The 27,888-nt window shown below is 42.0% G+C and overlaps 1 protein-coding gene across 1 annotated transcript in view; it reads left to right on the top strand.

Annotated features, from left to right (window-relative positions):
* Positions 1 to 8,656: 8,656 nt before the first annotated feature.
* The window catches only part of LMNTD2 (lamin tail domain containing 2), a gene marked incomplete at its 5' end in the record, with an annotated part of 47,469 nt that continues 28,237 nt past the window's right edge, over positions 8,657 to 27,888 (top strand). The window contains 3 exons of the mRNA XM_063118401.1: positions 8,657 to 8,676; positions 17,891 to 18,103; positions 23,058 to 23,243. Coding sequence (XP_062974471.1) covers positions 8,657 to 8,676; positions 17,891 to 18,103; positions 23,058 to 23,243 — 419 coding nt within the window. The remainder of the gene's footprint in view (positions 8,677 to 17,890; positions 18,104 to 23,057; positions 23,244 to 27,888) is intronic.

The following is a 27,888-nucleotide window of genomic DNA, read 5'->3' as shown; positions in this document are numbered from 1 at the left end:
GACACAATCAAGTAGGAGTCTGTCTTTTATCAGTTTACCCAAGTTGCCAGCCTGCCAGTCTGGAAAAACCCTAAGACTCACACAATCTTAACTTAGTAATGCTAAACCTCTGTCTAACCTGGATTTAATTTCCATTTGTTTACCCTCCTCAAGTCTATCAAAACACAGAATATGATAGAAAAGACATATTGGGCTATCACCAGTATACTGATGAAAACCCAGTCCAATTCTTCATCCCCGGATAACCTCTACCAGTAGTTTCATGTTGATACTGAAATGCATATGGGACAAAACTGAACTCTGTAGACCAAGGGATTGAGGCCAAATTCCCCAGCATCCCCTTCCGAAGCCTATCTGCAAGAAAGGACTGGAGCCACTGCAAAGTGGTCCTCTCATCCCCATCCCAGCAAGGCAGCCCAGAAGGATACCATGACTGATGATATCAAAAGCTACTAATAGGTCCAGCAAAACCAATAGGAATACACTCCCACTGTCTAGCTAGGTCCTAGTGAAGATCATCTACTGGGACAAACAAGGCTATTTCAGTCATAAAACCAGGCCTGAAGCCAGAATAAAATGGCTCCAAATAATCAGTTTCATCCAGGAATTCTTGGAGTTGGGTCACCACTATGCATTCAAACATATTAACCAAAAAATGAATGTTTAACATTGGATGATAATTATTTAAACAGTGCTATCTAAAGATGACTGCTATTTTTCGGCAGGATGGAATGGAACTCTCACATAAAGTTGAGTCGACATACTACCACCCTGCCAGTCCATTTCTGGCTACCTTTACAAGTCAACATCTTCAGGTTACACAAACTGAAAAGAATCCCTAATCATTGCACAAGCAACAGCAGAAGGTATAATTATAATTTGCAGCCATCTGCTTTTACAGGCATGTTTTTCTCTTATTTTGTGGGACCAATACTCTGTTTATACATCAGTAAAACACAAAATGCTATTTTGGGCTGATTTCTCAGCTACCAGAATTAATCACAGAATTCCATGGTAGTAATGAGGATAGTTTACATTAAGAATCTGGGTTGTAACATCAGTAAAAATATGAAATTGACATTGTGTTTCAATATGCCAAAAGGAGTCACTAAAAATGGCCAAGAAGCCATTGCCAAGTAATAATAATATTAAGCATTTGAAGAGTGATCTAATGTCATTACAACCTGTTGTATATACTCACAGTAGAGAGGACTTTCAAAAAGCGGATATAGGACATTGTTGCTATAGTGAATAATTAGCCACTATAGCATCACAACGAAGACCTACATGGAACAAATGTGTACTAGACCAATATATTCACAGGAGACCAGATGTCCTCACATCTTTCCCAAGCATCTGTCTGATAGGTTTGGCTACTGGAGAGAGAAGAATTCAGGGAATAAAATCTGGACTGTGGAGGAGCCCATGGGGATAAAGCCACCCGGTCTTGCAAAGACTTTCCGATGATCTTAGGAAACTGTATTGACTGAACTATGTCATGTATCATCTTTTGTATTATTAAAGCTATTGTTATGTATTATTTTCATTAGCAAACCATCCCATGACAATGGATCGTGTAGAGAAGAACGAAAATAATTTTATGGTTGGGGGTCACCACAACATGAGGAACTGTATTAAAGGGTCGCGGCATTAGGAAGGTTGAGAACCACTGCATTAGAGGGTCCTCATGCTAACGCAACATCATCTGCATCAGTGGAATGACATCATTGGATACTGCCCATAGTATTTTACTAGCCTGCCAGACAAAAATCCCATTTGTGGCATATTGCTGGCCAAAAAAATGGGGAGAGAGAGAGAGAGAGAGAGAGAGAGAGAGAGAGAGAGAGAGAGAGAGAGAAGAAAACTACCTGTCTTGTGCATTACAAAACGTGCTTGGTTGGTTGTCTGAAAGTTATTTCTACTTGCCGCAGGCAACCCTGCACGTAGTTATTTACAAGACTGTAGCCAGCCAGCATGGTATACCCATCTCCTGTAAAGTGCTAGTGATTTGCAATTATGATTTTGTACAGCTGGGGCTGGCATACTGCTTTTGTAGCTTCAGAAACATTGTAACATGAAGAAAAGGGGGACTTGAGTTTGTGGTTTAAAACACGCTGGTCTCTGTACACTGCACAGGCCACAAATAGCAAAGAAGATTAGAACAATATAACAGACACAAAATAAATGAGATTAGAAACAGCATTACAGGTTTAAAAGCCCTTTCTTTGCTACCTGTCAAAGGAGATGAAAACAACAATGGGGGGGGGACCCAAAGCAGTTGCAGTAGACAAGAAAGACCAAGGTTCTTTTATGCATGAAGCCAGGAACTACAGCATGAAAGTAGATGTGTTATTGGGAGCCAAAGCTGGAAGGGTACTGAGATAGGTTAAAGGTTCATATTGTGCGTTCACAGGAGACTAAATAGACTGTAAAGTAAAAATCCAATTAGCAACAGTAAGAAGTCATGCTATGAATCAGCAAGAGCAAAAACATTCGCAGTAAATGAAGGGATCAGAACATAGAGTTTAAAGAGCAGATTTATGCATCAGTAGATGATCAAAATGCAAATATTGTTGTTGTTTACCTACACTTTGTCTCAACTTAATTGTCAGAAAACATGGTAGAATGTTAGGAAAGATTCCATCAGAATCCAAACTGTGATCCACAGCCCTTAAACTTTTCAAACAGTCCCCACTTCAGCTTACCTTGAAGGAAGGAAGCAAAATATATCATGAAGCTTGACTTTCCCTTTCCCTTTTCTAAATATTATAAATTCATAGTAAAAAAAAAAAAAAGAAGAGAGAGAGAGAGAGAGTTATAGTTAAGACATATAGATGAAGAGAGCAATTATGTCCTCCAATTATTCCCCTCAATCCCCACCCAAGACAAGATTAGCTTTATAATCAATTCTTCAGGTTTATATATCTGAAAAAAGCAAAATAGTTTTAATTACAGGAAAAGCACTCAATTTACTCTGCTCTGCAGTTATAAGATGGCGTCTAGACACTGTTAAAAAGAAACATAGCACTTATAGTACCATTTCAGTGGGTTAGTGGAAAGAGAAAGAAAATATACTTCTATATAATTTTATGAGTAATACGCCTATTACTCATAGAATTAATTGCCCATTACTTAAATTGAGCAGAATCCTGAGACCCAAATTCTACATCAAAAATAAATAAATTGTGAGCTCAGAATAAATAATAATAACAATAATAATAATAATAATAATAATAATAATACAATTTATTTATTTATTATCTGCCTCTCCCTCTGGATCGAGGCAGGGAACAACATAGAATACAAAAATATTATAAAATACATAAAACTGTTTAAAACATATCAAAGTAATACATTATTAAAATAACAACCAGACATCTTAAAATTCGACTGGGTAGGCCTGTTGAAAGAGATCTGTCTTTATTGCATTTTTATATTCAGAAAGACCATTGGGTCGGCGGATCTCTCCTGGCAGGCCATTCCACCGTCTGGGAGCAGCAGAAGAGAAGGGCCTCTGGGTAACAGTTGTTAATTTGGTTTTTGCTGGCTGAAGTAAATTCTTCCCAAAGGACCTGAGTGTGCGGGGCGGATTGTATGGGAGATGGCAATACCGCAGGTAACCTGGACGCAAACCATGTAGGGCTTTAAAGGTAATAACCAACACTTTATACTTCGCCCAGAAACTAATTGGCAGTGATTGTAGTGATTTTAAAGCTGGTGTAATATGGTCACCCCTAGATGTACCGGTGACCAATCTGGCTGCCATATTTTACACTAGTTGAAGTTTCCAGACTAGGCACAAAGGTAGACCTATGTAGAGTACATTGCAGAAGTCAAGCCTCAAAGTTACCAGCATGTACACTACCATCTTTAGGACTTCCAACTCTAGGAAGGGGCGCAGCTGGCGTATCAGCTGAAGCTGATAGTAGGCACTCCTGGCCATCGCATCTATCTGGGCTGTCATTTGGAGCGACGGATCCAGAAACACCCCCAAGCTACGAATGCAGTCTTTCAGGCAGAGTGTAACCCCATCCAGAACTGGTTGACACACCTCCAAACCCAGGTTGGGGCCTCTGACAGTAAGCACCTCCATCTTGTCTGGATTCAGCTTCAGTTTGTTTTTCCTCATCCAGCGCATTACTGCCTCCAAGCATTCATTCAGAGGAGACACACTGTCCGTAGCTGACGCTGCTGTTGAAGGCATAGAGAAATATATTTGGGTGTCATTGGCATACTGATAGCACCCTGCCCCATGCCTCCAGATGTTGTCATATTTGGGGTGGGGGTGAGGGAAGCAAACTCCACAGTTAGGCAATATCTTTATTAGGTCTGATCAAAATGCCACAAAAGATTGTGCAAGTTCTCCAGAACTCTTCTTTGGGCTAGGTGGTATAAGAGGCAGGGAATGAAGTAAGAAACGGAAAAGTTAAAAATTTAGGCCCGATCTTGCAGCTGTGACATCTGCAGTATCGTCACAGTTCCAAAATGGTGATAAAATGGTGATTGCACAATTTGAATGAGTCACTAGTAGGTGTTGCAGGTATCAGATAAGGATAGAGTACTTTTGATTCCATATTGACAAATATTTATGATAGCTAGGGTCTCTAGCTTTAAGAATAAAAGAAAAGAAACCAAACATACTTAAGAAGCCAAATCAAATGTCAGATTCTTCGGCTGGTCACAAGGCAGAAATGAAGAGCATACTGAACATTTTTCTCATTGTAATTCCTGACAGCCTGGAATTCTAACACTCTGCTTTCCTTCCACCAATAAGTAACAACACAGGTTAAGACTGCACTGAACTCCTGGTGCTGAAAAGCAAGCTCAAATTATGATGGGGAAATCTGTGGTCATTCAAGTGTTATTTAAACGTCCATTGTTGCAAACACAAAAGGGATAAAGTCCCATTCAAACAAAATGTAAATTAGATGACAAATCTCTACAAATATGCTTTGTTGTATCTTCTTCCCCAAGATTAAAGGCAAAGAGGTATCAAGATAACGAGGTTAAAGTTAAAAGTTAACATTACGTCAACAAACTTTTATTCAGTTTTGAGACTAAAAAGAAATAGGGAAATACCCAGTAAAAGAATACTAGATGCATTTGCCTGAATGGACCACCCTGCCTAACCCTGACAAATCCAATTAAACAGTCCTGGAGTATTCCAACTGGAATGCAATCTTGGAGGTTTCAGATTCCATGGAAAATATCCTCATTTAACACTGTATCTGTACCAGTGGCTTGAGCTGTGTTATGAGAAGCAAATTCTTTCTTCTTTGTCTGGTACGTTTGTGCATTCACAGTCCACACATGCAAAGAGCAGTCCCAAACTGCAGATTGGACCAGATCTGTGGGAGCAAAACAGCTGGGCAGGGAATAGTTTAAATACTAGGAAATGCATGAGTAGATGATCCAAGGTGCTGCTTGAAATAGATTCAAAGATAAGACCACAGGCTGCTGCATGAAATGACACTGAGGAGGGGAGGCAATGATCCTTACAATACTGCGGGAAAGTTACTTCTTCTTTAATGAAGTCCCTGCAAAAATAACCCCCAGTAGTGTAAGCCTGATCAGGGACACCACCTTAGGCGCTCCAATCCCTTGTTTATTTATTTATTTATTTATTTAATTACATTTACATACCGCCCCACAGCCGAAGCTCTCTGGGCGGTTCACAACAATTAAAAATAGTAAACATTAAAAGTATACAAAAATTAAAAAAAACATAAAAACAGTATAAAAATTGTTCTGGCCCCTATTCAGATTTTAGACAGTTCTGAGTGGTACTTAGGATCATAAGCTTCCTGTGGACATCTGTCTGGCCACTTGGTAAACAGAATGATGGATGATTTATTTATTTGTAGAATTTTTGTGCCACTTCTCAGCCAAAATGACTCTCAGAACAAGCTTACATTTAAGTACACACAGTTAGTTAAGGTTCAACAGGGAAAAAAGCATTCTACCATGATAAAGGGGTAATCGGGGTTGGTCATTCTAACATTCATAAAATAAAATAAAATGTTTCACCAATCTTCCTGAAATTTACAAGTGCCAGAAAGAAATGTTGGTTTTACATAACCTGAAAATTTCAAGAAGATTGGTGAAAGATTGAGGGAAGGAGGGCAGTTTAAAGGAGAAAAGGGAAAAAAACTCCTTCAGCCAAAGCGTTTGTTAAAAAAAACCTTGGCGATTTTTTTGTCCACCCTTTGGGATCATATGAGGGCTAACCTAATTAAAATCCTGATGATTTCCTTTTCCTTTGATCTTATATTTGATGGAATAGCATTTCATTTTTTAAAATTCAATTTACTTTTTTAAAAATATTTGTTTTATTGCAAATGAAAGCATATGGAAGCTCATACTGCGGCCTGGTTCTTGCCTCCCTTTTGAGAGAAGAAGAGTCCTCTTTTGGAACATGTTTTCCCTTGGCTTTGAAACTATTTTGGGATATCTTTTCCCAAAAGGCAAAGGCTATCAATGGCTACTAGCCCTGATAGTTGTGTGCTATCTCCAGTATTCGAGGCAGTAAGCCTGTGTGCACCAGTTGCTGGGGAACATGGGTGGGCAGTGCTGTTACACCATGTTGTGCTTGTGGGTTCCTGGCCATCAACTGGTTGGCCACTGTGTGAACAGAGTGCTGGACTAGATGGACCCATGGCCTGATCCAGCATTTCTTATGTTCTTAAGGCCAACTTTTCTAACCCAGGCACATGGCTCGCCCCCTATTTGATTTTACTCACTGTTGAAGGTTGGGCTCCACAGCACTTTCCATTTAAAAATATTTTCTACACTCTCTATCTGGATTAATTTTTCCCACTTGGACTTTGCTGAGTTCTACACCCTGGATTCTAGGAGAGATCTCTTTCAACTTTCCTCTGGATCCATGATAACCTGATCTTCAAATCTCTCCTTGGAATAGATAGCTATACATTCCTTTTAACCCCCCTCCCATATACACATACTGCTCCCTTCCTTTTTTCTAAGAGTTTGGACCATACTGCTACAAAGTTAAAGTCTTCAAATACTTCATATAAGTAGTTTGGGCCGGTGTAAATTTTAAGTACAAATTTTAAACCTTTCAAAGTGCTTCTGGGCCTACAACATTGTTTTCAATCTAGTCACACTATTTTTCTAAAAGGCCTTAGAAACAGTTAAACTGTAGTGTATTTTGCATAATATGCACATGTATTGACATTTCATTTCTACATCTGATATACTTTTGCATTTACTTTTCTTTATAAATCTTCATATCTTAAGACTTCTTGTGTGGCATGTTTTCATTGGTTTAACAAGTTAAAAGGGGTATTCACTGTTTTCCTTCTTATGTTTTAAAATCTATTTTCAACAGGCCTAGTAAGTTCAAGAGTTACAGAGTTGGGGGAAATCCTCAATCTCTTTGCGATCAGAGGCACTGAGTAAGGGATCCCTGGAGATAATTTAGACTGACCCAACCACATAACACTATTCCCCCTTCTGAAGAGGTCTGGATTACGGACTACTAAAGACAAACAAAGTGGCAGACCATAATAATTTGCCCATTTGCTTTATGAGGCATGTGCTCCTGCAGGCTACCAAACAGAGGGACTAACAGGCCATAAAGTTGCCTGGCTGAGTCTGCCAGAAAACTGGCCTCACCACTCTGGCAAGTCCATGTTCTACAGCTACCGCTCTCATCTGAACTTGATGGAATTCCACCCGCCATCTCTGGGTTTAATTTACTTACCTCCCCTGCCTGGGCCTTGCAGGGAACTATACGGACAGCAGGCATACATAGCACACATGGAGTGCTGAGACTGGCAAATCTAAAAGCAAGTATGTTGCTTTTCAAGAACCAAGAAATTCAATGGGTCTTACTTTTTGAGTAAATATCTATAGGTGAAAATGCAGCCTATGTGGGCTTGAAACTTGACCACAAACTTTGAGAGCCAAACAGGAAGAAAAAGCACGTAGCTTAAAATGAGCTAATCTAATTAACATAGTAAACTGAAACTTATTATTTATTTATTTATTTTATATAGCACCATCAGTGTACATGGTGCTGTACAGAGTAAAACAATAAAATAGCAAAACCCTGCCGCATAGGCTTACATTCTAATAGAATCATAATAAAACAATAAGAAGGGGAAGAGAAGAAAGGGAAGAGAAACAGGCACAGGGTAGAGTAAAACTAACAGTATAAAACTTATTCAAATATATAATATTTTTCTGTATCATCTTGTGTGCTTCCAGAATTAATCAGGGTTTTTTAATTCCAGTAGAACAATTTTTCAAGTTGTCTCCAAATATTGACACAAAACATGAAATGCTTCCTTTTCATGATGCAGTGATAAAAAGCTTTTATCTCTGGACATTGGCTATTAAAAAGTTCAAACGAGTATCATCAGAGCATAACTTTTAGGGCTCATTTATTAATTTGAAAAGTGGGTTGAACACATAACACTAGCTTTGATTTTATATTGAATGTCAACATGGTGTAACATCCTGGCTGAGGCTGACTTGGTTGTCAACTGTATAATATCCAGTCAGCCATTACACAAAGCCATGAAATTCATTAAACAAAAAGCCTATTGTTTACAAAAGAATGTTAAGGCTCTAGAGCTTTCAACCAAGCACTAAAGAGCAGGGAAATTGGGAGTTAAGGCTCACAAGCCTTAACGCCACATCCTCCCTAAGGAGGCAGAAAGGCAAGTAAAATTCTCATTCTCCCAAAGCAGATAAACCATGAGGCCAGGATGAGAGTATCATATGCAGAAGTGACTGTGGGATTCTGGAAAACTGGTGATGAACAACTTAGGACCACCTACTTCTCTATTTTTTCGGTAAAAAGTAACGGTTACCATAAAAACAATAAAATTTGGTTTTATTCTATTCAGTTTGAGAATGTATGTCCCTGCCTTAATTAGCTAATTCTTAATAATGTATTGCCTTAGCTCCTTTGCCAACTCTGCAAAATTACGTGTCTTGGGAACCCAGCCAAGTAGCATTTTATGAAGTCTCCACCCAAAATGGAGAAACCAGTCCACGTTTAAACAGACACCTTACTGCATCCTATCTATACAAAATTCCACTGGGGATATCTTTGCATCCTTTTAAAGAATGTTGCATTGACTTGTTTTGTCATATTTTGAGGCCTGGGAAGCTTCTGCAATTATTTTTCTATTTTGCCCCTTTTGTCACAGGAAGAACTAACCTCATTCTGCTTGGGTCCAAGTGCCGATCTGCTCTAAGTACCCACCAATATTTCCTTACTTATTTTGCCATTGATTATACTTCCAGTGTATTTTCATATTTAAAATGAAAAATGAATGATCAGATAACTTTCTTTGTAAAGCAAAAAAATCCAATTTCTGGGATCCTATTCATCACAAGGTGGTTCAGAAATGCGTGTTCACCATAGTGATTATAGCATCATGTAAAGCAGGGGTGCAGAACCTCAGGGGCCAAATCCAACCCAACAGGGGTCCCAGTTCAGTTGCCCCCTGAAGGTCATGCCTCCTTCCCCCTGACCCTACACCTTTCCCCCCCAATCTCCAATCATTTCGTGACTTTGCAGCTTTTGTGCATTTTTTCCCCCGTTCTAAAAGGTTGAAATGCCTCTCCTAAGACTTAGTGTCAATAAGAACTTTAAACTAAGATATGCTGGCATTTGGGGATTTTGGGCCCCACTCCTTTTGCCCTCGACCTCCCCCACCACTGGAATGCAGCTCCTGAGAGCTTCTCCAAAACAGAATGTTCATATTACTTCCCATCACTACAAGCACAACGTTTCTCTGTGCAATCGGTTCACATATTTAGGCACAAGCCATTGAGCGTGAATAATGTGGGGGTAATGAGGGACTACACATGTACATGCATGCATGAACCAAGTACTCACCTCTGTGCTCCATTCTACCTCTCCCTCCACACACACATTCATTTGTGTGTATGGGGTGGGTGGGTATTACTCATATTATGTACTTACATTTAAGTGACGCTACTATCACTATTCCAAACTGTCAATACAATGCTGATACTTTTAAAAAGTCATAGATACAGTAAGCCAAACAAAATGCCTTGCTCAGCAGGAAAGAGAAAGTTACATACAGTTCAACCAGCCTTACAGTGCAACGGATAACTCCTCCTCCCTTATCTTCCTCTTTATTAAGCTCCACAGATATAGGTTTTTTAAGGCAGGGCCCAAGTTAACCTGCTCTTCTTGCGGCTTTTTCCTTCTAGCCTCCCTCCCACAGCAGCATTCATTAGCTCCTCCCTCCCTTTACTGTGTTACTATGGTGACCTCAACAAAGACCTTACTAGGCCTCTGGGGTACAGAGATACAACCACCAGGACTCTAGGATCACAAAGCCCTCATTCCACCCTCTAGAGTGTAGCAACAGCAGGAGAAAGACAGGCATGTGAGTTACAGAGTGGGGTGGCTGGGCATGGGATTAGGAGCTATTTATTGTGGGGAAATATGAGCAAGCAACCCCAATTATTTGGTTATTATATCCTATTTTGAGGGGTAGAGAGAGGGAGAGAGTTACATTTTAAGGGGTTGCACTCTTATTGCAACAACAAAATGAAAAGCTTTTCTTTCTGGTCCATGAAGTCACAAAGAGTCGGAAACGACTGAACGAATAAACAACAAAAAATATTTTCAGAGTGCTTTATGGGCTTTATTGAGAGCCCTTGTAGCAACCCTGAAAGATGGGGCATTGCTTTCTCCGCCTTTTATATATGGGGAATTATTATTATTATTATTATTTATTTATATAGCACCATCAATGTACATGGTGCTGTACAGAGTAAAACAGTAAATAGCAAGACCCTGCCGCATAGGCTTAAAGCTGAGAAAGTGTGACTTGCCCAAGCCTGCATAAGAAAGAATTTCAACCCAGGTCCCCCAGACCAAGTGCATGCAGTAACCTGCATGTGTGAATGGGTCTTCTTAAATACAGCTTCACAAACAGAATGTTTCATTTATCCCACACACAATGCTTCTAATGGAATCAGTTCATACATTCAGCTGCCAGGCATCATGTAGAAAAAGTAAGTGATGTACTTTCATGTATGGACCAGCCCAGGAAGTGACTTAGAATCCAGCCAAATTTCTATACTAGTTCTTCAGCTACTTTATCTTGCTCCTCTTCTGCAGGTGTAGTTTCTTACTCTTACGATACTCAACGTGTCCAAGATGGAACTTCACATTTCTCCTTCTAAACCCTCCTCGAGTCCAACTTAATTAGTTATTAAGTTGTTAATTGGATTGAAATTGTGTTTTATTCCGGTTTTATTAATTTTCTAAGCCACTTTAAGAGGGCTCTTTTGTCCTATAGGCAACCTATAAGCATTCTTAAACACATACATACTCTCCATAATATTCATTGGTAATATCACCATCCACCCTATTGAACAAGCTTTATTTGCTCTCCATATACAGTCTGTTGCTTCCTTCTTTAGAGTGTTGTAAAAATATATGAGAATTCCCCTCAGCCCATTGGTAAAAACTCTGGTTCGTGCCCTTACATTGATTATTACAGCCATCTCCTCTCTGGTTTTCTGTTGTCTCACCTTAGCTCCCAGTGGTGGCGCCAGGGGGGGCATGGGGAGGGCAAGCACACTCCCCAAACAAGGAGCTTGCCACCCTAAACACAGTAAGCAAGTTGTTAATTTTAGGATTATTGTGCTGGAAAGGAGAGGAAATTCTCAGTAACATCTCTTACCATGGGCTTCATTATACAATAGACCAAAATCACATCAGCTGGCCTGGACTCAATGTTTGGTAATTCATTAACTGGTAATTTTCTTTTCTCAGAATTAGAATGGGGAAAAAATTAGTTATTTTGGACTGCTTATGGGGCTTAACAAGGGATGCTATATCATTGGTCACTGGTACCAATCCCAACTGTTTATACCTAGTGACCAATTGGGATTGGTATCAGTGACTGACGATGTAACATCCTTTGTTAAGGCCCATAAGCAGTCCAAAATAACTATTTTTTCTCCCCCATCTGCCATAACTGTCTTCCCAGCTTGATTTCTATCCAAAAGATTGTGCATAGCAAATTGACCTCAAGAGTTCATGGATTTTAGGAAAGCTGATTTTAATAAACTCAGAACTATGATAAGTAAGGTCCCGTGGCAAGGGAGCCTAATGAGAAAAGGAGTGCAGGATGGGTGGGAGTATTTTAAAAAGGAAATTTTAAAGGCACTATTACAAACAATTCCAACAAGGAGAAAAGATAGAAGACAACAGAGGAAACCAATGTGACTCCACAAAAAGCTTAGAGATGACCTGAAAACAAAAAAGGATACATATAGGAAGTGGAAGGAAGGCCAAGCTACAAAAGAAGACTACAGACAGGTGGCACAGAAGTGCCGAAATGGTGTCAGGAAGGCTAAAGCTGTGAATAAGCTGAGATTAGCAAGGGATGCTAAAAGCAATAAAAAGGCTTTCTTCAGATACGTGAGTAGTAAAAGACAGAGGAAAGAAATGGTGGTTCAAGTGCTTAATGAGGATGGCAAATTGATAACAGATGACAAAGAAAAGGCTGAAGTGCTCAATTCCTACTTTGCCTCAGTCTTCTCCCAAAAGCGGGTCTATGACCCCAAGGAAAAAGTGAAGCAAAAGTTTTTTTGTTTTTTAATTCTTTTTATTGACTTTTACATCAGTTAACAAATTTAAAAACATAATACATAAACATAAAATAGCATTTATATCATATATTCAAACTAATCTATTAAACATATTCATGCTTAACATAAAAGTGCACCCCCCACCTCGGGATCTCATTCCTGTTTCCAAAAACTCATAGTTTCTTCTGTTGGTGGTTTCCCGCTTCCCTTAGAAAACACAAATACTAAGAACTTTTTCCATATTCCCTCAAAATCATTCTTTTTTGCTAAACCTCTTTTCATTTTAATATTACATGTCAATTTATCATTAATAGCAATATCCCACACTTCTTTATACCATTCTTCAATACAATAATCTCCTTGTGTCTTCCAGTTCCTAGCTATGATTAACCTTGCAGCCGTCAGCAAATTCGTTATCAGTTCCTTAGTTTCTTTAGTACATTTAAGATCTTCTTGCAGTGAGAGTAATGCAATCTTTGGTGTGTCCTCTATTTTCAGTCCGACAATCTGCTCAATCTCAGTAAACACCATCTTCCACAACTTTTGCACAAATTTACAATCCCACCACATATGTAAATACGTTCCTTTTTCACCACAACCCCTCCAACAATCTGCTGAGTGCTGATTATTAATCTTGTTTAATCTAACCGGAGTTAGATACCACCTCCATAAGATTTTATAATAATTCTCCTTTATTCTTACTGACATATTTCTCAACACTCTCTGTTTCCATAGTCCTTCCCAACTCTGCTGTCCTATCTGTATCTTTAAATCTGTCTCCCAAACCAATTTTCCTACCCTATCCGACACTCCTTTCTCAAGTAATATATCATATAATTGACTCATTAAGCCTTTTGTCCCTATATTTTGTCCCTTATCGGTTTCTATTTTCTCAATCAGTTGCTCAAACTTCGTCCTCTCTCCACTCTCTCCATTTTCTCTTACCCAATTTTTAGTCCATTGTTCCAATTGCCCATAATTTAACCACGTTAATTTTATATCTTTCAAAACCTCTTCCATCTTCTCTCTTGTATTCATCCCTCTTAACCATTCTCTTAATTTCATTTTATTTTTCTCTATTAAAACTTTACTTAATCTATTCTTTAAATCTTCAGGAAAATTCTTTAACATTATCACCGGTGTTAAATTGGAGCTGCTTGAGAGCAATTCCTTTTTATATTTGTTCCAAAGTTCCCAATGGAACTTCAGAAATTGATTACCTAAATCATCAACCCATTTTCTTTCCCCTCTTTCCTTAAAAAATACATTCTGCAACTTAAAGGTGAAGCAGAAGTTGAGGAGGCAGGATTGCAGTTTGAGATTGATAAACAACTGGTCAAAGAACACCTAATTTCCTTGAATGAGTTCAAATCTCCAGGGCCCGATGAACTGCATCCTAGAGTGATGAAGGAGCTAGCAGAAGAACTCTCAGAACCTTTGTCTATTATCTTTGCAAAATCATGGAAGACGGGTGAGGTGCCGGACGACTGGAGGAGGGCTAACGTTGTCCCTATCTTCAAAAAGGGCAAAAAGGAGGAACCTGGGAACTACAGACCAGTCAGTCTGACATCCATCCCTGGGAAAATTCTGGAGCAGATTATAAAGAAGTCAATCTGTAAACACCTTGAAATTAATGCAGTGATTACTAGAAGCCAACATGGATTTGTCAGGAACAAATCCTGTCAGACTAACTTGATCTCATTTTTTGATTGGGTAACCTCCCTTGTGGACTGTGGGAATGCTGTGGACGTCATATATCTTGACTTCAGCAAAGCTTTCGACAAAGTGCCCCATGATATTCTGATTAACAAACTAGCCAAAAGTGGGCTAGATGGAACAACTATTAGGTGGATTCACAGTTGGCTACAGAATCGGACTCAAAGAGTACTTATCAATGGAACCTTCTCAAACTGGGGAGAGGCAACGAGTGGGGTACCGCAGGGCTCAGTCCTGGGCCCAGTGCTCTTCAACATTTTTATTAATGATTTGGACAAGGAAGTGCAGGGAACGCTGATCAAATTTGCAGAAGACACAAAATTGGGTGGGATAGCGAATAACCTGGAAGACAAAAACAAACTTCAAAGTGATCTTGATAGGCTGGAGTGCTGGGCTGAAAACAACAGAATGAAATTTAATAGGGATAAATGCCAAGTTCTACATTTAGGAAATAGAAACCAAATGCACAGTTACAAGATGGGGAATACTTGGCTCAGCAATACTACAAATGAGAAGGATCTTGGAATTGTTGTAGATCGCAAGCTGAATATGAGCCAACAGTGCGATATGGCTGCAAGAAAGGCAAATGCTATTTTGGGCTGCATTAATAGAAGTATAGCTTCCAAATCACATGAGGTACTGGTTCCTCTCTATTCGGCCCTGGTTAGGCCTCATCTAGAGTATTGCGTCCAGTTCTGGGCTCCACAATTCAAGAAGGACGCAGACAAGCTGGAGCGTGTTCAGAGGAGGGCAACCAGGATGATCAGGGGTCTGGAAACAAAGCCCTATGAAGAGAGACTGAAAGAACTGGGCATGTTTAGCCTGGAGAAGAGAAGATTGAGGGGAGACATGATAGCACTCTTCAAATACTTAAAAGGTTGTCACACAGAGGAGGGCCAGGATCTCTTCTCAATCCTCCCAGAGTGCAGGACACGGAAGAACGGGCTCAAGTTAAAGGAAGCCAGATTCCAGCTGGACATCAGGAAAAACTTCCTGACTGTTAGAGCAGTACGACAATGGAATCAGTTACCTAGGGAGGTTGTGGGCTCTCCCACACTAGAGGCCCTCAAGAGGCAGCTGGACAACCTTCTGTCAGGGATACTTTAGGGTAGATTCCTGCATTGAGCAGGAGGTTGGACTTGATGGCCTTGTAGGCCCCTTCCAACTCTGCTATTCTATGATTCTATGATTCTCTAGTATTGTAGTAGCTGCAATATAGTCAATACAGGCTTTAAAAATATTCCAGTTTTTAATGTCTGTAACTTGAACAAAAATTATTTAATCTCTGCAAAGGATTCCAAGTACCAATAGAACCAAGCAGGACAACTTTTAAACAGAACACTCTCAACACATCTGCTGTGGATACCAAACGGCACTGCTCTTAACCTCAGCTATGCAAGCAGAGCTTAACAATGTTTCAACTTCAAGTCAAAGAAAAATAACCCTGAACTGCATTTGTTTTTGCTTTTTTAATATAAGTACCAACAATGGCATCCTATTTGAAACAGTCATCTCTAGAATTATACTTCCAGTGCCACTTATCAAAAAAGTTGTTTATATTATTGACATATTTTGTTATACAACTCATCTTATTATAAGACGTGACACCTGAATGGTTTTTGTAAGAAAGTGTTTTTCTTAAATACTCAGGTAAATAAAAAACACAGACATACTATATGCTTGGTCAAAGCATTTTGAAAAAATGTTTTTACTGATTGGCTGTTTTACATATGTAACATTTTTTGAATACATCACATAATGATTATATTGAAGATGTTGCTGCTGATATCAGCATTCATTGGTCTACTGTTGCAGTTTCAGATATTCATGAAATGTGTCTGGTGTTGTCAGCATTCCCATGCAATTATCTATAATCTTATTATTGAACATTCACAAAATGTATCTGGGATTTTCAGTGTTCACGGTTGTCAATAATACCAGTTTCTGCTATTCCCTGTAATATATGCATTTGATAATGAGTTTTATAGCTGCACTCTTATTGAATACTAGCAAAAAAGCCCGTCATACAACAGGTGTATTTATTTTGTTAGCACTTCTTTGAATACAATATTTTTGGTATACACTTTTGTAACATTTTCAACCAACTTCCCCTGTTCTTTCCCATCAATAATTTTTAACTTTATGTCCTCAAACCATCGGACTCTGGCCATTGCTACACAATAGCAAAGGCGGTCACGTTCTCTTTGTATATCAGACCAATTTGCACGTTGGGCTTTGTTTCGCTCTGCCTTTCGCCTTTTAGCCAGTTCCCTCATTGCTGCATCTTCGACAACAGTTCATTTACGTTTGGGGGGCATATTCACAATTTTCTAATTGTGAGGAGAAGCAGTCTGGTGAGGAGATTAGTGGGTTTTGGCGCCTCTGCTAAGCTGGAAGTTACTGGCAGTTATTTTTCTTGGAACTTCCATAAAAGGCCGCAGTTCCGATAAACGTCACTAGAAGGCGCCAGAGGGCAAAACCTAGAAGTGGCTTGGAGGCCTTCTATCTTGGAACTTCCCTAGATGGCAGTTATTATTATTATTATTATTGGAACTTCCATAGAAGGCCCTGTGAGCTCAGAATTTTTAAACATTCAAATAGCAGAGAATGCAGAGGCAGTGGATTGGCCTATAAGTGCAAATAGGAGAGAACATGCAAATAGCCTATAAAAGCAAATAGAAGAGAACATGCAAATAGGAGAGAAGGCAGAGGCAGTGGATTGGCCTACTGGTTGGCGATGTCATTGTGACATCCCCAACCAGTAGGCCAATCCACTGCCTCTGCCTTCTCTCCTATTTGCATAAGTGGCTTGGAGGAGGCCTCTGGGATTTTATATATATAGATATGATATTTACATTGAACCCCTGATTTACATTGACACCTGAGACAGAAAAACTCACAAGTTAAATCCCCTTTCCTGGTAGCAAAAATACAATAATAATGAATTAAATAGCTAACAGTTTGCTGCCCTTACATGCCACCCCAAGTCAGCTGCCTGAGGCATCCGCCTCACTGTGCCTTACAGTAGGGAACAGGAAACTGGATTACTGCCCACACATGTTCTGAAATCTTTCCTGCAGAATTCACATAGTTTGGGGGCTCTGGTGTCTCCAAGATATATCCCTCCAGACGTTCTGTCAGAACCAGAATGTTTTGTTCTGAGGTATTCCTTCAGTCACCAACTATCTCTACTATCTTGAATGAGGGGGGTAAAAGAATAACACGGTCAAGGAAATGCACACTGAGGAATGATAGCCACTTCATACACCAAATTTCATAAACATGCATACATAAACATATCAGATACGAAAGTGACAAAACATGTTTGCAAAAACATGCATCAGACAATTACACTGATCCAGAAGCTAACCTTGGCTGAGGTGCCCTGTGAAGTCAAGGGTATACTTGGTGTTGAATGAGATTTGCTGACTTGACATCTAATGTGTAATATAGCCCTGAGACCAGTGGTTACAACTGACAGGAATAGAAAAGGTGTAGAGAAAGTTTTCAAAGTGGGCAAAGAACTCCTACATTGTGTGGCTTTTTTTCTTTTCCACAGGGAACGACATTCCAGCATTAGATTTAAGCCAGTGGAGGGAAATAAATCCGAAATAGATAATGGTGATGTTAACGGCCAGTTCCGGTGGGAAGACAGGAGCGAACATCCTGTCATCAGCAGGGGCAGCGTGATGTTCAGTCCTAGGACTAATACCCAAAGATTTGACAGCTTCTCTAGCTCTTCTACAACTGCAAATGAACCCCTGAAACAACAGTAAGTGTTGTTGACATACCAACTCCACCATAGACTTTAAAGTGTAAGTGTTTTTCTCTATGTAATTGGCACAACATAATATGTGTCTTGATAGGTCTGAGTTAACAACAGACTCCTGGGAGTTTGGCATTATAGTATGTGTAGTCAAACACATCTGGAGACCACCAGGTTGGGGAAGGCTGATTTAGGGCACAAGAAAAGTCCTACAACTCCCAGCATTCCCCAGCCATACATGCATAGGATTGTGCCCTTAGAGTGTTATAACTGGATGTCCTGACTTCAGTACCATGTATTTGAGGGAGCACCTCTCCCTACGTATGCCTGCCCAAGATCTGGGATCTGTTGGAGGAACTCTCCTCTGCATCCCACCAACGTGAGACAGACATTATGGTGGGATATGGAAGAGGGCTTTCTTTCTTCGTTGTGGCACCCCAGTTGTGGAATACCCTCCCTTTGGAGGTCCGACTAGCACCAACGCTGCCTTCATTTTGACGCCAAGTTAAAATATGGCTCTTTATCAAAGCCTCTGAGGGCTAAATTCTCCACGGTTACACATAGTTGTAATTGTTTTTATTGCTTTGAAAAAAATTCTAATTTTAATTTAATGATTTAATATGTTTTTAGCTGTGTATATTTATGTTTACATTGTTCCTATTTTTATCTGTATGTCGCCCTGAGCTCCCAGTGATATAGGGTGGGATGCAAATGTTTTACTAAATAAATAAATAAATAAATATTTATCTAGGCATATCTGTTGACATTTCTCTAGCACTTTTCTGATGCTCTCATAGTAAATAATATTGCTATGAAGTATTGGAACAATGTCAGCAGTTCTTAGATTGAGCTCACAGGCTCAACTCAAAAGGACTCCTGTACTTATAATACAGGGGTGAGGAACAGGTGGCCCTCCATTTGTTGTTGGATTACAATTCACATGAGCCCTAGCAAGCATAGTGAGGGATGATGGGACTTATAGTCCAACAACATTTAGGCCACACATTCCCCATCCCTATAAGAGATGCATTATATGGCAAAATATCACAAAGTGGGCTTTTCCTATCACAGTGTTTGTTCTATGCAACTATCAACAGCTAAAATACTAAGGGTTACCACCACCACCACCACCACCACCACCAGGTTTTGACCTCTGTGTGTGTGTGTGTGTAGCTTCCCATTGCTCTGGAGGATCAAGTGATAACTTACACTTTCAGTACAGAAGGGGCTTGGTTCACTCTATCATGCTGCAGTGCTCTGCTCTCGCTCTCCCGTCGCCTCAATGAGATTAGCAACAGAGCAGGAAGGTCTCCATAGTTGTGGGAAGAAATTTGGCGGTGGGGGGGACTGCTCTTGCCTATGGGTGTCCTCCATGGATGCTCATTTGCATAATATATGCTGGATCTTGATTGGTTTGGGGGAAGCAGACCAGGCCTATATTTGGGAGTCAGGCAGAGTGGTGCTTCTGGACACTGTCTCCCCCTACAGTAATGTCTGAAGTGACTATTTGAACATGTGCACAGAAGAGACAGGAGAGGGAGCCAGAGGTGTGCTCACAGCTCTCCTGAAAAGAGAGCATGCCCTGCAGGTTTTTTGCCCAGCAGCAGCCAGCCTAGCCAGGAATGGAACTGACAGAGAGCAAGCAAAAGACTAAGGGCCTTGCTAGACCTACCTGTTAATCCGGTGAGGAGAAGGAGCGAGGCTGCGCTGCAGCTAGCGCGGGCCGTCACCCCTTTCTACACGTGAGACGCGATGGGGTAAGGGAAAGCCCCGTCGCGTCGGCCATTTTAAAAAAAACTTAAAGGGGCCATGTACGCAGGAGCGCACCAATGATAAGGTAAGTCTTTTTTTAAAAAAGGTTTCCCCGCTCCCCCTGCCCCCGATTCCCCCCAATGTCTGATGCCCCCCGCTCGCCCATCCACTCGCTCGCTCGCCCCCTTGCTCGCTCGCTCCTTCACTCACCCGTCCACTCGCCCCCTCGCTCGCCCGTCCACCCCCCGCTCACCCATCCACCCCCCTGCTCGCCTGTCCTTCACCCCTCCCTCGCCATGTCCACCCCCCCCGCTCGCCTGTCCACCCCCCCCGCTCGCCATGTCCAATGCCCCCTCCGCCCCCCGTCCGTGACCCCCCCCCCCAGCCTGATGGGCACAGCACTCCTATGGAGCACTGTGCCCAGTATGCGGCTTCTCCTGGCTACTCACGAATAAGCGAGCAGCCGGGAAAAGCCACGGAACTAGCTAGATCTTCCGCAGCCCCTGGCTCAGCCTGGGGCTACGGAAAAACTGGGCCACGAGCGAATCCGGTTATCCCGGGTCAAGGGAGGGTTTAGCCTGGCCTGACCCCGGGATCCCCTGTGCATCATCTGCACGCACAGCAAGGAGCCCAGGCCTCGCACAGGGCTAAACCCTCGTCTAGGAAGGCCCTAGGCACCTGCACCAATTATCTGTAACTAAATTGGAACCATATTTGGATGATGGTAACACTAGAGCAAGAGTGGGAGGCCTACCTGCAGAAAGAGATGAACCACTTCAGTCCATGTCATGCCTCTGCTGGAGGAATCCTGTTTATGGGTTTGAAATAACCCAAAAACTAAATATGGACAGTTGTTTGGTTTACTCTGGATTGCTTAACCCTTAAACAACCCCAAGTTTCCCAGTTTGTATATCATGAAACAGCCCAGGAATGGGATGTTCCTGGTTTGTTAAGCAACAGCAGAAATAATGAGTGTGTGGGAGGCAGCATACTTGTTGCTTCGCTTGTCCCTGGCAATTCCTGGATTAAGCAACCTGGGAATTGCAGTTTGATTTACTTTAGCAGGAGCTTGTCAGCAAATGCTGTTTCCTCTCTTCTTGTTACATCTGGGCTGAGGTGGGAAAGAGTCTTATTATTTCTGAAGGATATTAAAGGGGCTGGGGAGGAGGGAGGTGTAATTTCTTCCATCCCTTTGCCTTTATCTAGCAGACAAAGTTGCATAGTTTAGCTATTTAATTCCCTTCCTCCCATCCCATGGCAACCAAAGGATTTCAAACACAAACAAAACCACTCAATTTGCCGCTTGTGAGATCAAGTGGAAGGAATAGGAGACAGATGGAGACAGGTAAAAGAACCTCCGGATCTCAGATGAGCCAAGATATCACAGGAATCCCTGCTTCCTAGAGCCAAATAAACTGACCCTGAATAGCAAGGAGGAGGGAAGAGGAGATATTGGAGGCTTTTGAACATAGTCCTGCATAGCAGACATTCTGTAATTATTCCAACATATGGAGAGTCAAGAAGGATTCTGAGTGGACAAGAGAAACTCACTTGATGCAAAACAGAAAACAAGGTCATGCAGAAGATATGTGCAGGTTGGGAGGGGACTCATTAGACTACAGGTGATCAATCCAAAGAATAAGGGGGAAATGCAAGTGGACTATAGAGATGGTTTATATCAAACTTTCTACCTAAGCTAGGGTGGGAAATCTTTTTTCTATTGAGAGACACATTCCCCTTGTGGGTAATCTACCAGGGGTGACGTGCTAAAGGTGAGTCCAGCAAGAGCCCAAAGTGGGCTGGGCCGTGCTTTGTCTTTCTCTCTCTCTCTGACTGGGTTCAGATGACACAATAGTCAACGGTTGCTTAAATAGTCAACCGTTGACTGTTGTGTCATCTGGCAAGCCTTTTCCACACCAGTTGGTTATTTCCCTGAAATAACCAACACAAATAATCAACAGTGTGCAGAACTGATGTTGAATACTGTGTCTTGTGGCAAGCTCCGTTGACTACTTCACATGCCTACAGAGTCGTGAGGCAAGAGCAGCAGAAAACCCTGCCGCTCTTGCCCGGCAGGACTCTATAGGCATGAGTCAGCTGTCTCGGGAAGCACGTGGGAAGCCACCAACCATGGCAGCCCCTGGGCGAGGCACCGCAATTGGCACCTCCCCAAGTGCTTCCAAGGAGGTGCATGACCCTTCCCTGGGGAGGGTGGGGCACAAGCATCTCTCTGAGGCTGTCAAGATGCTTGCAGCCCACCCTCCCCATTTTCCCCAAAGTGGTGGCGAATGGGGACAGGGGAGCACAAGGATCTTTCCTCTGGCTTCCAAGTTACAGGAGAAATCCTTGCGCATGCCCTGTCCCTGTTCGACAGCACTCTGGGGAGAACAGGGAGGGCGGGTTGCAAGCATCTTGACAGTCTCAGGAGAGGTTCTTGCTCCCCACCCAGGGACGGGATGTGCACGTCCCTGGGAGTGTGTGGGGCACCATTGATCGTAGTGCCCACCCAGGGATGGCACATCCCATGAGAATCCCCCTTTGTGCTGGATTCTGTCAGTGGTGGGACCCAACCTCAAGGAGGATTCTCATGCAAACAGGCACTGCTATTTGGTGGGGAGGGCAGAGAGGGGGTGGAGGTGGGCAATAGTCAACCCTGTGTTAATAGTCAATTCCACGGATGACTATTATCATGTCGTGTTGAGAGTACCTCCTAAATAGTGATTTAGTCAACTCCTAAAGAGTTGACTATTAACACAGGGTTGACTTGTGTTGTCTGAACATGGCCTCTCTCCCCCTCTCCTTCTGTCTGACATTGCCTTCTCTCTTTCCACCCAGTGGCTGCTGGGGTTGGAAAAGGTCACTCTCACCAGAGGTCTAGAATTATTGTTTGCAGAAGGCCACCTTAGACTAGGCTTAGGGGTGCCATGTTTTCCACTCTTGCCCTAATCCATGAGGACTTGTTATCACCTCTAGTCAAACAGGTTTTGCAGATTTTTGAAAGAATACAAAAATATTTACAAGAGGCAGCATGGGCTTACAAACCATGAGCAGCAATCCTTTCATGCTGCTTTCAGTTCTCAGGGGGAAAAACACCCAATTGTGTCTGTCTCTAGCCTCTCATATGATTTGCTTCCCTGTTATCTGAGCCAAAGAGGTCCTCCTTGAAGTTGCAGTATTCTAGTATTCTGGCATTCTACTTCCTTTGTAGGGAATCCCGCATGCTGCTGCAGAACCCAAAACTGGTGGAAAATCCACGTGCCCTGCTCCTATTGCTGCATCAGAAGAATCTGGAAATCAAGGGGCTGAAAAACGCTTCCCAGAAAGATCCATCTGACCGGCTTGGCTGTATTTTGCAGGAGCTTGTGAAATCCAGGCAGAAAGCACCACAAAGGAAGTGAGTGACAGAAAGCTGGGCAAAACTGGAGTATACTTCAAAACACATACGGGTGTGAAAAACTGGGCCTTGTAGAAATACAAATGGCAAAGGTGGGGGGCTCTAGCTATCAAATTACATACACCCAGGATGACCAAGTTGCCTTACCAGGAGGTACAGATAATATCCAGCGATGAGTGAAATGGGTTGCCCATACGAGGTAACATTCCAACATCTCTCACAGAGATGGGATTGAAAACATCATTAGCCAATTCACCTGCTTTATGGAAGAGCAGCATCCTGTGGTCAAGCCAAATGACAGTGCACTCCAAGCAGAGATCAGCCAGAACCTAGGTGGAAAACTAGAGATAGTCATCCCGAGGTGGGATCTCCAGTGTGGTGCCTGTTCAGTTCCAACTCATACCAGCATCCCCCAGTGGTGGCAACTGAGGAGGAATTGCCAGGTGGCTTCTTCCTGTATGGTCTCACATTATCCAAGTGCCAGGGGAAGGAGCTGTGCAACAGTGGTCCTACTTTATGGCAAACGTAATGTGAGAAGAGGCTCTTAGCAGACTGAATTCTTGGGCTGCGCCATTTCAGGCTAGAGGTGTAGGATTCTATCACATTAGGAAAGAAACGTGTGTAAAAGAACTAGCAGAAGGAAAGGTTTAGGTGGTCCTGCCTCTGATGTGCTAGTTTTCTACAGCAGGGAACATTTACCATGGGGTGCCTTAAAAACAGGAGTCTCCTCCCTGCGATCGGAAACTACCCTCTTAGTCTACCGCTTCATTCTGCATAAGGTGTAGAATGGCTCTAAATGAGTCAAAATTATGACTCTTCAGAGACAGCTCCTTAGATGAAAACTCTGCTTGCAATGTAACTTATTGCATGAAGAGGTTTATTTATTTATTTATTACACTTATATACCGCCCCCATAGTCAGAGCTCTCTGGGCGGTTTACAGAAATTCTAAAATTGAGATAAAAACAAGTATACAAAATTTAAAAATTTAAAACACAGAACATACACACATAAAGCATTAAAAACCATAAAAAAACCAACAACATGTGGGTGATTAAGATGTGCTGCCATATGTCTGGACAAAGAGGAAAGTCTTAACCTGGCGCCGGAAAGATAGCAGCGTTGGCGCCAGGTTGCCGAGGTCTGCTCTGTTTCGGTCCATGTCACTGATTTGTAAGTTGCCTCCTGCAGGAATTCCTTCCTTGTTTCCAGCCAGAGGCATTACTAGGCCTAGTTCCGTGGGGCCCTGGCCCCTAATCTATTTTCCAAGGCCCTAGGCCTGTTCCCCACATCCCTGAGTGTCTATTGAGTTTTTTTTACCCCCCAGCTTAATTGCCAGGCAGGAACAATTTTCAAGGGAGATTGCAGCTGAGAAGGAAAAGTTTAACCCTCTCTTCCCCACAAGCTGCAACACACACACATTCCACATCCCCCTTGCATAGTAATTAAGCCTAGGAAAAATATCCCTTCCATTGCTGCTAATGGCAGCTTTCCCCCCTAAGCTTAACTGCATGATTATGTGTGTGAAGGGGTCCATGATAAAACTTACTAGCCAGTCTTTTTTGTGCTTTGGTTCACACCTTTTCACAGCCATTACCAATGCATTGACCAAGTTCGCACAATCATAGAGGGGAAGTAAGCCTTGGTGGCTTGTTTTCCCTCCCTGCCCATGCCAGTTGCAAACTGCCTACCCTCGCCAGGCATAGGTTGTCATGATGTCCAGACCCAGGGAGGATGGCTGGCTGGGTTGTGTGCAAATTAATTAATTAATTTTGTTTGGTATGCTTTTGATGGAAAATTAATTGGCTGGCTTTGCCTTTTGTGAAATTTAAAGAAATCCTAGTAATAATTTCTGGTTTTGCATATATAGATCTAAATTAGCACATGTACTTTTATGCTGATTTGTGCCTTAAAGGCTTCGGCCCCAAACCTTTTAAGTGCTTAGCAACGCCCCTTTTTCCTGCAGCAACTCTTAGGTCTAAAGTATAGAAAGGAGTGTTCCACTTCACAGTTCGTCCCATGAATCGCTGGGCAAACAATGCCGTTCTCCCTCTCTCTGAAGGAAGCAATGGAAACAAAAGCATGCCACCCATTCAAGATTTGTGATCCATAACGTGAATAAACTGCATGTGGCCAAGGGCAGCCACCATGCCTTTTTAGAAGAATAGCCTTCACTTTATTCTAGGATTCCAGGGATACATATTGTGCTCTGTAGCTGTGGCTGAAGTCCCTTTTGAACTGCTAAATGGGAAGTACTTCTCCTGAAGTCCAGGGCAGGGTGGGGGCAGGAACGAATAGTATAGAATCACTATTATCTGAAATCCTTCATTATTCAAACATTTGTTTATTCTATAGTTGTTGTTTTAGGATTTGTACCCTGCTTTTCTGACACCAAAAGGAAGCCTAAATGGCATTGCCAACCTTTTCTTTTTACCAGCTTCTACTCCTGTGACTTTAGCCATACTTGTCCTGCAGACATTAATAGGTGATCATGCTTATCCTCCTTGCACTAGCTGAGGGAAGAATTGTGTTTTGACATAATATATTTTGAGTGCTGGCTGGGAAGATGTAAACACCTCAGCAACAGAAGTTGTTGATACCTGATTTCCTGTGATGGACAACACCTGATTTCCACACTGTAAATGTGTAACACCTATGCATCTGTTATCCACTAAACTGATTCTGTAAAGGCTCTTATATAGTTTCCTGGCTTGGCTTCCCAATACCATCAGTCTTGCTGGTTGTTGCTGCTCTGCTTGGTTTTCCAAACTGGAGTTAAAGCTCAACTTTCAGCTGTGCAGTTTAGAACTGACAGTCAAGCAAGAGTTCATTCTGACTTAGAGCAATGTTCATCTTGGGGAAAAACATGCTGCTATCCCACAAGGCATGACAGAGAGAGATGATGGCAAGCCAGAACCAGTGCAGGGAACAATCAGAGTGAGGCTGCCAGTGTTCTCAGGGGAGAGAATGTGTTCAGTCCTCATCATTACCAGATCACAAGAAAGCACAGGCAGATCAGAGAAAGCACAGGCCGATTCTCTCAGAGCTCATCTTTATGAGTCACACATATAGTGCAAGCCACTTAATGTTTCACATTCCTAACTACACATAGCCTGAATCTGGGCTGGCCTAAGACATTCAGCTGCCCGAGGCAAAGGACAAGCTAGTGCCCCCTCCCTTTCTATATACAAAAGACGATGGGACTGGCAGCTCAGTCTTCCTTTGGTACTGTCGATGGGTGGCATCCTCCACCACACCGGAAGGCAACAGGCTAGCTTAAGGGGCGCAGGGCAGGCTGTGTGCCCACCGCTATCTCCTCCAACACTGCATTTTAAAGAAAGGAAACTCAGTGAAGTTTTGCAGTACAATGAAAGTTGGAGAAGGTTATCCAGTAGTCAAACTATTCATTTATTATTCATTTATTTGTTACATTTATAGCCTGCCTTTCATCCAAGGAGTTCAAGGCAACATACATGATATTCCTCCTCTCCTCATAACAACCCTGTGAGGTAGTTTTGGCTGAGAGTCACGAAGTAGCCCACAGTGAGCTTCATGGCTGAGTGGAGACAGGGCCGGATCTACACTACTGCTTTAAAGCGCTTTATAACAGTTATAAAGCGCTTTAACTGCTTTAAAGCGCTATAAAGCTGTTATTAAAAACTTTAAAGCAGTAGTGTAGATCCGGCCCAGGTCTCCTGAGTATCAGTCCAATACTCTACCCAGTACACTACACTGGGTCTCCATGGCAGTGTGGTTGGTTTGTTAGCTGTTATTGTTATAGGGTTGGATCCAGAGAATTAGTCTGCCAGTAGGAGCATGCCCAACTGGAGTGAATGCTCCCACTGGTGGAAAGAGATGGAGAGGCAATTTCTTCTGCACCCCCATCACCATCTCTGCACTATTTCAGAGGGTCCCCCAATGCTTCAGAGCAGATTTTCAAGGTACAAAGAGGACCGCAGAGGAAGGGAATCAGCAAAGATCACTTTCTCCCCTGCTCAAACTCAAAAATCGAAAGCCTCCTGCTGATGGAAGATACCCTTCCATCTGCTGGAGGCTTTTGCTGTATCAAACCCATTGTAAGAGGACTAAGTCAGCATGTATTTCAGTAGTACAAATCAAAGATTCCTCCTTGTACTATTTAATCCTCACTGCAATGGAGTATGACACTGACTTTGCCATCACTCTTCCATCCTCCCAGATACAGGTAGACCTCCAATACTCTGCTCTTTTGGGTGAAAGCTCTTATATTTTATTTGTTTATTTATAGCCAGGCACATGTACGATTCCTGAGAATCCATTGAAAATAATCCAATAAAATACATTTAGAACAACATTCCCCAGTCAGGGCCCCTTATTCATGAAAGACTTCCTTTAGAGTAGCTTTCCCCAACCTGGCATCCTCCACTGATAAGTTGGACTACAACTCCCATCATCCCCAGTCAGCATAGCCTTTGGCCACGTGGGCATGATTGCAGTTGTAGTCCAACACATCTGGAGGGCACCAGGCTGGGAATGGCTAAGTTAGGGTTTCCAGAAGAGTATCTCCATTGCCAAGTATAGATCAAGGTTTATAAGAAACTACCAATTTTTCACATTATCAATTTTGTACAATGGTTCATTTGTTCTAGATTTTTTTTTAAAAAAAA

This window comes from Elgaria multicarinata, chromosome 2 (assembly GCF_023053635.1).
Source record: "Elgaria multicarinata webbii isolate HBS135686 ecotype San Diego chromosome 2, rElgMul1.1.pri, whole genome shotgun sequence".
Lineage (NCBI taxonomy): Eukaryota > Metazoa > Chordata > Lepidosauria > Squamata > Anguidae > Elgaria > Elgaria multicarinata.
The sequence above is the reverse complement of the archived record's forward strand: the minus strand, read 5'-3'. Positions and strand labels throughout refer to the sequence as shown.